The sequence below is a fragment of the Mastacembelus armatus genome, chromosome 11, assembly GCF_900324485.2.
Source record: "Mastacembelus armatus chromosome 11, fMasArm1.2, whole genome shotgun sequence".
Lineage (NCBI taxonomy): Eukaryota > Metazoa > Chordata > Actinopteri > Synbranchiformes > Mastacembelidae > Mastacembelus > Mastacembelus armatus.
The window spans coordinates 18,877,976-18,890,669 of NC_046643.1; the positions used below are offsets into that span (position 1 = coordinate 18,877,976).

At 42.0% G+C, this 12,694-nt stretch overlaps 1 protein-coding gene across 3 annotated transcripts in view; it reads right to left on the reverse strand.

Moving 5' to 3' along the window:
- pvrl2l (PVR cell adhesion molecule related 2 like) overlaps positions 1 to 12,694 on the reverse strand; it is a 222,471-nt gene that overhangs the window by 84,268 nt on the left and 125,509 nt on the right. Inside the window, exon 7 of one of the 3 annotated variants that reach the window (XM_026299768.1) lies at positions 7,733 to 8,631. The exons of the other annotated variants lie outside the window; for them this stretch is intronic. Coding sequence (XP_026155553.1) covers positions 7,997 to 8,631 — 635 coding nt within the window. The 3' untranslated portion in view covers positions 7,733 to 7,996. Of the gene's footprint in view, positions 1 to 7,732; positions 8,632 to 12,694 lie in introns of those variants that run through there. 3 annotated transcript variants of the gene reach the window in all.

Genomic DNA, 12,694 nt, shown 5'->3' on the forward strand with positions numbered 1-12,694 from the left:
TGTTTACTTCTGCCACGAAGTGCTGATGAAATTATTTTTAAGTGTCTGCTGAATGAAAACAAATCTATATCGCATGTTTCTGTGTTTTGATCCTGAACCTCTCCAGCCCTACAGAACTGAGGCATCTCCAAGGCATCTCCTGTTGTATGTGATTAACAAAAATAAAGTATTGTCTGGCTTGTGTGTGTTTGTTGTTGTATTGCTACAAAACACTATAAAGTCTTCAGACTGATGAAAACTCTAGAAGTCACTTCAGGTCAATTTTATTTATGTAGCTCAAACTCAGTCTGTCTCAGAGGGGTTTGTATGTGTAGGTTTGTATACTTTCATCACACTGTTTCATACATTATTGAACAGCCTTAACATTACCTTCTGCTTCCTGAAGTTAGCACTTAGAGTTGAATTATTACAACAGGGAAAGTGAAATCACCATCAGAGCCAATAACTGATCCAAACAAATAAGAACTGACCAAACAAAAACACCAAATATTTTCTGGTCCCCTACTTTCACGTGTTCTCTAGCATTTCACGGCGAATATATCTGACTTTGGGATTGTTGGTCAGCTATAAATGGTGACACACACACTCTGACAGTGGACGTGTTGCGCATCACATCCGAACGGCCTGTCAGAGAGTTGCATTGTGGGTACGTTCATCATGTTTGTTTGGACAACAGATCACAAAAAAAAAAAAAAAAACATCTCCTAGTGTTTGAAAATCTGTGTAAATGTAAAAACACTCTACACAAAACACTTCTTCTGTTCTGTTATTTCAAATTATATTTGTTTTACTTCAGGTCACATGGTGATTCTGAGGGTAAATGTCAAGTTACCAAAACGCAACTTTATCCAACACAAAGCACCAAGAGTGCTACAAGCTCTCAACCTTTAGATTTAATAAGAGGCTTAAAATTACAGTCAGGGGTGAAAAGTATTATTCCTTCTAAAGCCAGTAAAGTCCTGACAGAGCTACGGGGGGTATTTTTGTCAATTGGCACCACATAAAGCCAGAACCGTTTCCTGCACAAGTTGGAACGTCAAAGAGCCTTTTGATTCAGGTGGGAATAAAGAGAGTGATGGTCTTTTAGGCAGGAGGAAATAAAAGCTCTGATGTTTCTTACTAAAAAGAGCCAGAAAACAGGCCTGCACAAGTGTTTTATCTGAATATCGACGTTAAGGTCACCGTCTCAAGCTGCCGACATTATATCAGCTGATCCAGTCCACATGCAGTCTGAAATAGATCAATGGCTGTGATACCTGGAATTCAGGATTTTAAGGATCGGAAACAGCAGCAGATACAAAGGGCTCTTCAAATCCACTTCATTAAAGAAATGCTCCAGGATTCGGAAGTGAATTAAAATTTCTTTTTTTTTTTTTACTTTAAAATAACTAAATGGAAGATGAGAGGAAGGAGCCACTCACACTGAAGTGCTCAGTAAACACAGAGGAGCCTGGAGATGGAAGATGGCTGAAATAAGGACGAGAAAAAATCATCGTGTTTCAAGCATAAAGTACTGGAAATGAAATTCATTTTCCATGAGTCAAGATGGATTTTAATTAGTAAATACATTGACAGGCAAACAAAAACTGTTTTCTTTAGCTGGGACTGAGGGTCACCCTGCTTTATTCTCTACCAAGTAACAACCAGTGTTTATTATAAGGAGAAAGCAGTCGACAAACTAACAGTCACAAGGCTTTCAACTCTTTTTTTTTTTTTTGTCACAGCCTGTAGCTTCTCTGTTTTGGTTCATTCTCACTGCTGCCATAGCCCTGACATGCTGAGTTAGCCACTACCTGGTTAACATAGAGAAGCAATTAGCTGCTGATGAGCTAACGATGTTTCTACGAGGTGGTAGAGACCAAAGAAAAGCTAAAAGGAAGATGTATATGTGACTTACATTCCCCAGAGGCTACATCTGCAGGTGTCTATGTGAAAATCAAAAGGAAAATCAACTCAAAAGGAAACATAACTAACCAAATATCAGAGTTAATGTATAAACTAAATCAAATCAACTTTTTTTCTTTATGGTCACGATAAATAAAGTTCCAGTTAAAACAGGGGGACACATTAGTAGGATTCTTAAATGTTGACAATCTTCCTCTTTTTTGAAAATACACACTTATACATACGTGTTGGTGTTGTTCTGCATAAAATGCCATTTGACAGGAGACATTTTGATCATGCCAGTTCAATAAAAGGATAAACTGGACCATCTGACAGGACCGTGGGGGTATGGCCGACAAAACAGCTTGCAAATCACTGCTATACAGAGATACTGCTGGTTCTGCAAAACCCAGGGACAACACAAGGAGAATTCATCTTAAACTGAAGCACCACACCATGAAAAAAAAAAACATGAAAAATTATAGCAAACATTTTAAATGAATTGAACATTACGTAGCAAACCCTGAAATAATCTGGACCAAAACAAGAAGTGCCATGACGAATTACATCCCTAAGTATAGCACAGAACACTGTGCAGGAGCAGCACTGAGAGGAGGAAGGTATCCTGAAAGGCAGGAAAGCCGGACAGCACCGTTAACTAAATTGGTTACAGAGTACAATGAGACCTCTTCTACACGGTGCTCGGAGGAGGAAACTTCTTCCATATCTGCTGGAGTCTCAGCTGGCCTGGCAGATCCTTGGCTTTAACTGGATTAACCACAAAAGCCGAGCTCAATAACTAATAGGCCTCTTTTTCCTTCTCTCTGTTCCTCCATTCTCCTCTAACCCCTTCTCTTCCCTCTTCCTCCCCTTCAGAGCGAAGCAGAGAGATAATGTGAAACACTTTCATGCCTTCTGCTGAATTAAACATAGAGAGAACTGTTTGTACTGGGTGCTAAAGCTGAAGAAAAGAGACAGAATAAGAAAAAAAAGAGGATATATACAATTCTGCCTCCGCACAGGGGTCCCTGCAGTGCTGCTGAACATTTCTTTACAATTAAAAAGACGTGTCGCTGATAGACTGTGCTGAGGAAAGCTAAACAGGACAGCCTTTTTTCACTAATTGGCTAGGCTGATAAGAACTGTCAGTTGTCATTCAGTGGAAGTGGCCAATCTCCGAGCTGAAGGGTGGAACGGTGCTCAAAAATCCTCCTCTGAGGTTTCCTGGACACCTCTAGCTTTCATTGTCAGAGCCATCAATCCCAGCTTGTCAGTCTTCTATTCCTTTCACATACTGAGTCATCTTCACGCTGCAGCCGACCAATTGGGCATCACAAGTAACAAATCTGCCCATCTCTAACTCCAGGCTCGATGGTGAATAATTGACAGTGTTTCAAACGTTTTTAGTCTCAGGTGAGTTTACAGAAAAACCTGCTGCTGTCTTCTCATCCTCTCAGCAGGGGCTGAGGTTTCAGTTCCTTTTTTTAACTCTCTTTTTATGATCTGAGAAAAAAAGTCTCCTTTTCTCTCCCTTCTCTCTCTCAGTCTATTTGATATTCCCCAGATGAAGCATCAAGCTTCCACCCTGATTCTCCATCCTCCCTTCCCTCTGTTCCACTCTCTTTCCCCCTGACGGAGCCAAGTGACCTGTTACAGCAGCCTCTGCTTAGCATGGGTGCCACACTCTCAGCAGCCAGGACGAGACTTTACAGGGGTTGCATTTAGGCCTGCAACCCCCCAGAGCACACAGCATGTGCTGCAGGGCAGCAGGCGAAAGATCAGAGAGGGATGCTTGTAACTAGCATGACCCCATTTTCAACTCGCCGGACAGGCTGCTGTTTTCACTCGCGATGCAAAAGAACAATTCAAGAAAGTCAAAATGACTTATGTTACCACGATATGATGTTATTTATTCTAACCACAGACAAATAATATCATCAAGTGGCATTTTAATTAGTTCATTAGATTTGCACAGTCTGGTGAGATTTGTTTCAAGGTTGTGTTTTATCCTTCTTGCGAAGTTCCTCGACATAAAGCAGCAGAATTCATTAGGGTCCTTAGATATGTCTCTGTCGTGCCTTTTTAACTTCCTTCTCTGTTAATAATAAAAAGATCAAGCACGGTTATCTGAAGATTCACTGCTTTTATTGAGTCTTTATTAGTTTGGAGGTCAGATGAGACACACGAGTATGAGGGACAGGATTTTATCATTTACACTTACTCTAATCATATTTTGTCTGAAAGCACATTTCTCAATTTGAATTGAAGAGGTGGTGTTTTTGGAGTAAAGGCACCAAATTCTTTCACCCCATTTGTATCTGGGTCACATCTGTATCAACATCTGTACATTATGACAAAATGCACACAAACTGAAAAGTCCCTTCCTGGAAGCCTGGGAAGAGCCGCTGCACAAGAAGGAGCAGAACAGCAAGTCGCCGCTCTCAGAAAAGTGATTTACGGATAAATGAATGTTGTCAATGAGAGCCTGGGATGCACCGGATGAAAATGCTAAGGCCTGTGGATTACATTGCCAGCTAATACAGATCACACTTTAATACCAGGGGCTTTCAGTTGTGCTGCATTGCAGGTAAAAGTGTTATATAACAGGAAGCTTTCAGGTGTTTAAGCATGTGTACGTCAGCAGGACAAAGGGAGCGTACCTCTTCCTAAGTTAGAAAAACTTGAGCCAAGTCCTGTTGCATATCTGTTGAGGAGACCAAACATCCCAGTGCAGGTGCACTACACTGTGTCGGTAAAAAATAGATGGGGACACTGGTATTTATAGACTGTTAGCACTGAAGATTTGTTTCAGAAAGGGTTTTTTTTTATTGAAAATGGGTTGTGCAAAAACAAAGTTATGACTGATGATGAGTTTTCTCACTAGGGGTACATGCACACTATAAGAATCTGGGACTAATTAGGCACCAAAGTTGTGATCACAGTCAATTGTTTAGAATTATGGAGCTGCTAAAAACCTCTGGAGAAAACATATGCTGAGGCACACAATGGCCGAATAATACAGGGTACATGTGCTGGAGAGAGATGAAACTGAAGGCCTGCAAAAAACGTCGTTTAAAACAGAAAGAAAACATGTTCCATTTTGTTACTTATGTTTTTGCAAGCATCTGCTTAAAAAACTGTAAATCACTTTTATTACACAATATACTTTTATCTATCCTCCTCGTTCTCCAGTGTTTCTTAGAGTATGCATGCACCCTGCAGAGCTGGAAACACACTTCAATACTTCAATCCAAAATGTACTGCAGTGATACAATAAACACATCCTACTACATGTGACATGTGGCAACAGAAGATATAGTATATCTAATTCTCAGGTACTTTGAGATTAATTGGCAACCTGACCAAACACTGTGAAATGTGATGAAATGTTGCGTTTCATAGCAGATATAACGGTCTCATTTACAGAATAACAGATTGCACAGCTTATAATGTTTGACAACAATCAACAACAATGGACCTGCTCTCAGGACTAAATGGGAAGTACAGCAGAGCTAAAAGTGGCTCCTTAACACAACAAAATCAATTTACTGGCTGAGGTTTTGAATTTCATCAAATCTGAAATATCAGTCTACTATTTATGGACAAGCCTATGCTCAGACTTTAAACCCAGAGAGAAGTGGTTATAATCATAATCACAATATTCTTACATCGAAATAAGAAATGAGTATATGAAATTGGAAAGTTTTATAATATGTGGCTTAGATCTTGGCCTTTTTATCCATTTAAATGTACGTACGGACATTTACAGTATTGATGATCGTCACATTCCTGCATCAATCCCTTTTCTGCTCCTTTTTCATAGAGATTATTTGTGTACTACATTTACAACACCTTCAAAAATACTCTGCAATGAAAATGACTCAGATTATTTAAATCTGTTAATACCACTTTTAAATTTCATTTTTGCTCCAGGTGTCCTTGACAGAAAATGACTTACAGTAAGACACCAAACTAGAACACAGACCACACAGTCACACCAGTGCAGTGAGTTTTAAAAGCAGAGCATGTTCTCAGTTCAGCTGCTGGTGCATGTACTGCAGCATCAGTCTGATCTGTTGTTCTTCTCTAGCTCTTTAATTGTGGTCTTGTTCTCATTTTACTAAACTTTATCGGGGGCCGTCTGTTCATCTGTTTGCTCCTGTTGCAAAGTCTCCTCTGTCCAAACACGTGATATAACTCAACAGCTCAGACTCCGTCTACTGTCCAAGTGGTGAGCAGAAAAACCTTAGTTAGCTTAGCTCCCAACTCAACTGACAAATACGTTGTTAAAAATGATCCCCTCTAAAAAGAAATGGAATTAATTTCACCTGATCCAAGTCCTTAAAATGAAAACTGCAACGTTTCCCACAGCAGTTCTGCAAGTTCAATCACCTGTTTTGAACAACAGGCTGATCTTAATGTTTCGTGGAATATCTCATTAAGGACAAGTGGTCCCACCTTGTTGCTAATTGTTTTAGTGTCACCTGTAGTTTCAGTTCAGGTTTGGGCCTTGATTTAGGCTGCTTTTATGAAATGTGGCTTCACTGTGTCTTTCCGACCAATCAGAATACAGAACATGGACTAATCCGGCACATAGCCCAAGAACATTCTGCTGGACAAAATGAATAGCGTTACATGAAATACGGCAGCCTCCAACAAAGCCGGTGAATATTTTGCCTCGTTGAATGCGACCCAGATAGGAATATAAATACGAGTTATCCCCTTCTCCCGGCACACAGTCATCGCGGCGCTCGTGTAAGCCGCCCATTATGTAAATAAAGAAAGAGCAGAATGGGAGAAAAATGTAATGTGTGTGTGGGACAGAGCGAAGGGAAACATTCGAATGTGTGTTTACCATAAAGAAGCAAGAAAAAGAGGAAAACAGAGAAAGAGAAAAGGGAAATAAAGAGGAAACAGGGAAATTGAGGAGATTTAAAGAGGAAAAGGAGGGAAACAGAGTCAGAAACAAAGAAAATCTTTTTTTTTTTTTTTTTTTTACCCATTAAATGAGTCATTACCGACCCAACGTGGAACTGTGTGAAACTCCCAAGGCTCCTGGTGCGTCTTTTCCTTAGCAAGATCAACACCATTACACAACAGTAACAACAACAACATCTACAACAACAATAACAACAACAACAACTGTGCTATAGTGACACGGCGCCCAATATATAGATGATGCACATCATTAACACCACAGCCAGCCGCACATTAGCACACACTGTTAGGTCTGTTATGTTACTCGCTTTAGTGGCCCTCGCTTCAGTGGCACCCATCAGAAAACCAGGTGGTGTCACAGGGTGGGGTGGGAACCCTGAGTAACCGTAAGCCCAGAAAAAGTCCCCGCTCGGTTGAAAAGAAACTCTCACGTTTTAGCCTGAACAAATTCGGTCTTTTCAAGTTTTGAAAGTATTCAGGTGGACTCTCAGGCATATCAGAAGATCCAGCGTCAGCAGCACAGCGGCAACATCCACGAAGCCATTTGGACACTTTCATGTAGAGTGGAACATGTTGATGAAGGTTTTCTTCTTTTATTTTGAAACAGGAAGGCGACTGGGAATAGTGGTTATTGTTTGTGGCTTTGCACATTAGGTCTTGTAGGTATAAAACAAACGATGCAGTCACTCAGCACATAATCACACATTGCAAAGCAGAAGAAACAAGAACGTAGCAATAAGCAGCATTGCACAGTCACTGTTGCTGTAATTTTTCTTTGCTCTTTGCAGTATTTTTTTTTTTTCCATTTTGTCATATTTGGCTGACACTGAAAAAACTCTGTCTCCATGATACAGTTACACACAGTCACATATTTAGCCACAGTGCCACCCCACAACTTTTGCTTCATCGGCATACCAGGAGCTTCGTTTTGACTTTCCATTTCCCCGTAATTCATTTTTTAATCCTCATCTTTAGGAAACGATACAGTCGGTGTCAGGCAGAGAGGATATCACTGATGGCATCTCTTTGACAGGGTTGATGTTAAGCTGGTAGGTGTTTAGCTGATGGAGGTGATGTTGATTTATACAGTGGCAAAGTAGGCTGGCTCAGACTCTCCACTTCCTCCACCACATCTACTTCCCCTATTTTCAGCCTTCTTTCCTCCCGTCCAGCCTCAGACGTAAATGGCAGTCCGGGAAATGACAGACCCATCTCTCTGCGACTCCATGTCATCATCGAGGTACACATCCATTTCTTCTTCGCTGCCATGGCCTCTGCGGACATGATAGGCTGGGGGTAACATGTTCCCACCTCCGCCGACGCCTCCGAAGCGATCGTATCGCTCTTCGTCGTCCTCCATGCTGTCATCCAGGTCGAACTTCCTCCTCTCAGCTTCGACCATGTCACCGCTAAGGAGGATATCATGAGCAGTGGGGGCGTTGCCAGGCGAAGTGTGGTGAAGGTGGTGATGGTGGTAGTCGTTGGCCTTTTCCGTTAGAGTCCCTGTGGCATCGCAGCCCTCCCGGTACGTGTAGATCGGCCCGTTATTGTTTGCACCGGTCCCGTTCTTGCTGCTGTTGTTGCCAGTCCCACTAAAGAGCAGGCGGGCTTTGTTGCCATAGTCTCCGCCATTGCTGCCGCCACTACCTGTCGCTATGGAGTCCCCACTGCTGGGGTACCCACGCCTCTGCTGTCGCCGGCTGCGGGTCAGGAGAACGGCAATGAGTGCGACAACCAATACCAGGGCCAGAAGGGAGCCAATCACGGCACCCGCCACAACGCCGGCGCTGGACGGATCCTCCAAGGCTTCTGCAGAGGGGATGGAAGGGTTGGAAGGAGGGATGGAAAAATGGATGGAGGAAAAGAAAAAGGAAGGAAGTGATGGCTGAATTTAAGGAAGTCAGCTTTGGAGGTTCAAAGTTCTTCTTGTATTGTAAGTGTGCTGTAGTGATAGCAGTAGTGTCGTCTTCTACATGTGTTACAATCCTCTTACAAGTGTGTAGTAATGTTCTTCTGCAGTCACTGATTGCTGGGATCAGGCTGAATGCGACTCTTTCACTCTCTCCCAGCAGCTTGTTGCGCTGCATTTTGCAGACATGTTGCTCATACACATGTCTGTCCAGCTGCTGGCACGTCAGCGTCTGTTGCCCTGCCCCCCTTTGCAAGCAGAGCAAAAGCCTTTATCACTGTAACGGTCCTGTGCTCTATACGTCATGTTGGTGTGAGCCAAGTTTGCCTCTCCACTCTTGTTTCAGTTGAAGATTGAAACAAAAAATGAGAGATGGGCTTACAGCATCAGCAAAAAAGCAGTTTGTTTTGCTTCGTCTACTGTCTTTGCCATGGGTCAGAAGCACAGCAGAGCCACACACACACACACACACACACACACACAGAGACACACACACACAGGACAGACAGGCACAGGGGTTATTTGAAAAGGGTCAATGGAAATGAGCACACAGTCTCTCATGGAAAGTGCCGCAACGTTTCACATCCCTCGAGTCCTCCCATTTCAACCCTTCGTTTCCTTCCAAGCCTTCTACTTATACCCTCTTCTCATCCCCTTTTCTCTTTCTCACCCACCCACCCCTCTCTGTCCTACCCATGCCATTCTTACTGGTCAGCTACTCAAATCACAGGGCAGAGCGGTCACCTGCTGTCAAGCCAGGACCAAGTCCAAATCCCACTGATCAGAAGCGCACAAAGGTAAAAGGTTCACACTGCGGAGCAAGACTCATGCCTGGACATTTTTAAGAGGATTCTCTGCAGGTCTGAAAAGAGGTCTGGCTCAGATAGTGTAGGATTTGTACAAGTGGATTCACACTGGGTTAAAAAGAGAAGAAAAGAAAGTGCCAAATCAGGCCAGAAGAAGCGTTGAGCCTACAGTGAAGAATTTCACATTGCCAGCTAATTTTTTTTCTGTATTCATGTCGATTTTTCTTTGGGGTGCAGCAAGGGCAGCGGAACGCAGAACAGCAGGGAAAGCTGAACCCCCTTCCTGTTTTATGCAAATAACAGCGAGGTCCTGCCAGCACTCCTGGCAAACAAAGCAGTGAATGCCAATCAAACAATTTGAGCTAGTCTGAACCGAACACTGTGTAGGGTTATGTGCCAGGGCAACACCAGTGAGGGAAGGACATTATTCTTCTTTCAGTAAAACCACATTGGACATCAAGTGACGATCTGTATGCTGCTGGTGAGCATGACTTATGCTAACAAAACCAGTAAGTGGACAGAAAGCCTGTGATTCATACCAACTCTTCATTCTGAGGGTGCAGTAGAAAAAGGACAACAGATGAAAGAGGGGATGAAATGAACAAGCAGAGGAAAAACCAGGAAGAGGTTTTTGGTAGTGACAGGAGAGCAGGACGAGAGGAGAATTAAGGGGAGAGGTCTTAGATTGATTTCAGACACTCTCCTGCTCTGGTCTCACGTGGGGATGCAGGAGGGTTATGCCAGCATGAGACAGACGGGTTTGGCGAATGAGGCAGGACTCCTGGGAAAGGATATGATGTCTAAATTAGGGGACAGTGTCTGGTGATATCCAATTGAAGTGACAGAACGCATTAAGGATGATAAATCCAGCTTTCTCTGTCCTACTTTTCTCTCTCTACAAACCTAAAGACTGCATGGAATCACAACATGCAGGCCAAAATGTTATTTATATTTATTGTGACATTTATCAGGTGCCTGAGTGAGAGACAGCTGAACAAAAGCCTTCTCTGGAAGGTCTTTGTGCCTGTCATCTTTCTTTTAATCAAGTACTAAAAATCTATTAGTCTGTAAAGGCTATGAAAAACAAGGCTCCAACAAAGGCCCATTAGAGCTGGCAAGTTCATTTTTAAATAAATCTTGGGTCACATGCAGGAGCAGCACGATTTTCTCTCCAACTTTCTCTCAAAGCCCCAGACTGAGGGGATGATGACTGATACTTAAACAGAAACAAACTTCTGTAAAGGAATGTTTTGCCTGTGTGACGACTGGGAGGCAGATGTCTCCACTTTGTGCTAGTGAATTGGTTCAATGTGATGAATAACAATCGTCTGCTGTCAATATAACATGGAAACCATGTGCCTGTGTAACTTTTAAGTAATGCATAACTTCACGATCACCCACAGTTGAATACTACTTGTTTTTCTCCCAACACAACTCTGAAATGATTCGGTAAATATGAATATTAGTCAAAAGATCCCAACGGTAAAAACCACAGCTTGTTTTTGTGTGTATGGATTATAACAAGCAGTATGGAGTACGTTAAGTGCATGTACCAAGGAGGTACAGTTGTTTCCCCCTACTTCCATTTCTTTTGCCAAGCTAATCGCCTGCTGGCTACAGCTCCACACTTAATGCACAGCCATCTGATGGATATTGATATAGTATCCTGTTCCCTTACTCTCTGCATTAAAGTGAACCAACAAAATGTCTAACCAGCCACTTTCAGGGGTTTTGTGTTTTAACGTAACGTCAGGGCAAATATTCTATAAGACTAATTTGACTCTCCATCACAGACACACTGGAGGATCATGGTAAATGGGCACAGGCCCCGGCACAGATTAATAAGCTCATAATGTCATGGTACATGAACTCATCATGACACTATATGATGTTTAATGCCTTTTGTAAATGCTAAAAATACATATATGTAAGAAAAATAAATGTCTTGCATCAGGCACAACGTTCCTGCAGGCGTTCTCTGACATCACTTATTGCTTTCTAAAGCACTAACAGATTCTAGATCAGCTCTGACAAAAAAAATGCACCAGATGCATGATCAACATCAATGTCAAATCCTTGTCAGCTGCCTTATGAGACGATTTGGAAAAGACTTTTCTGTGAACACATTTTTCCAAAAAAGTAACAAAAAAACATAAGTAAAAAAAAAAAAAAAAAAAGCCAGGAGACTATCGTTAGCAAGAAAATAGGCCATGCTTGTCATCCTTATTTCTCATCAACAGCGGCAGCCTGCCTGCATTAAGAAGCATGGTGATAAATGTCATGGAGAGAGGCAGGGGAGCTTATATCAGTCTCTGTATTAGTGTCATGTACATGGAGGAGATTAGGAGAGAGAAAAAGAGCAAGAGGGAGAGAGACCCATGAAAACTACCCATTTCTACTCAGTTACATTCACTTTGGGACGGATAATCTAAATGAGAAGATTTGGGATGTGGAGAGGCAAGGTGGAAAGACTTAGAAGGGTGGAGAGAGGTAGACAAAGGGAGAGAGAGCGATGAGAGGAATAGAAAACAGTCTGAGAGGTATGAAAATAAATAATCTTTGTTGATCTCCTTCACCACCTCTGTCCTTCCTTTCTCCTTGGTTCGTTCTCAGAACTGAAATCAGGCCCAAAAACACAGGTAGCTACTTCAGTCGTATAATAAGCCAGAGGCAGTGACTGTTAAAGCTCCATAGTGGGAATTCTCATTAAAAGCAGCTTTTGGTCAAGGACAAGACATAAAAATGTTCCCAAGAAAATGCTCCAAACATCAAAATGCTTTATACTTAAAGACAAAATGGAAAAAGACCACACATCTCTGCTCAACACCCACTTAGACAGAAGAGCTGACACTTTGTATTAAATAAAATATAAATTCTATTTACTATATTGGATTTCACATTGACAAGCACCTGGGACAGGCAATAAAATAGTTTTTATGTGTTACTGAACAGAGTTTTGACTGTGAGCTTGGTGGGCTCGTAAATTGTCTGGACATTTGCCTCAATAATGACGTTATTACTATGGATTGCACATAAAATATCAAAAATAGCACTTAAATGTTGATTAAAGCTCCCTGACCTGTAGAACACGGGTTCTAGCAAACTCCTACACAAAGTAATATACATTTTATTAACATGAGCAAATTCCTTAAAATGT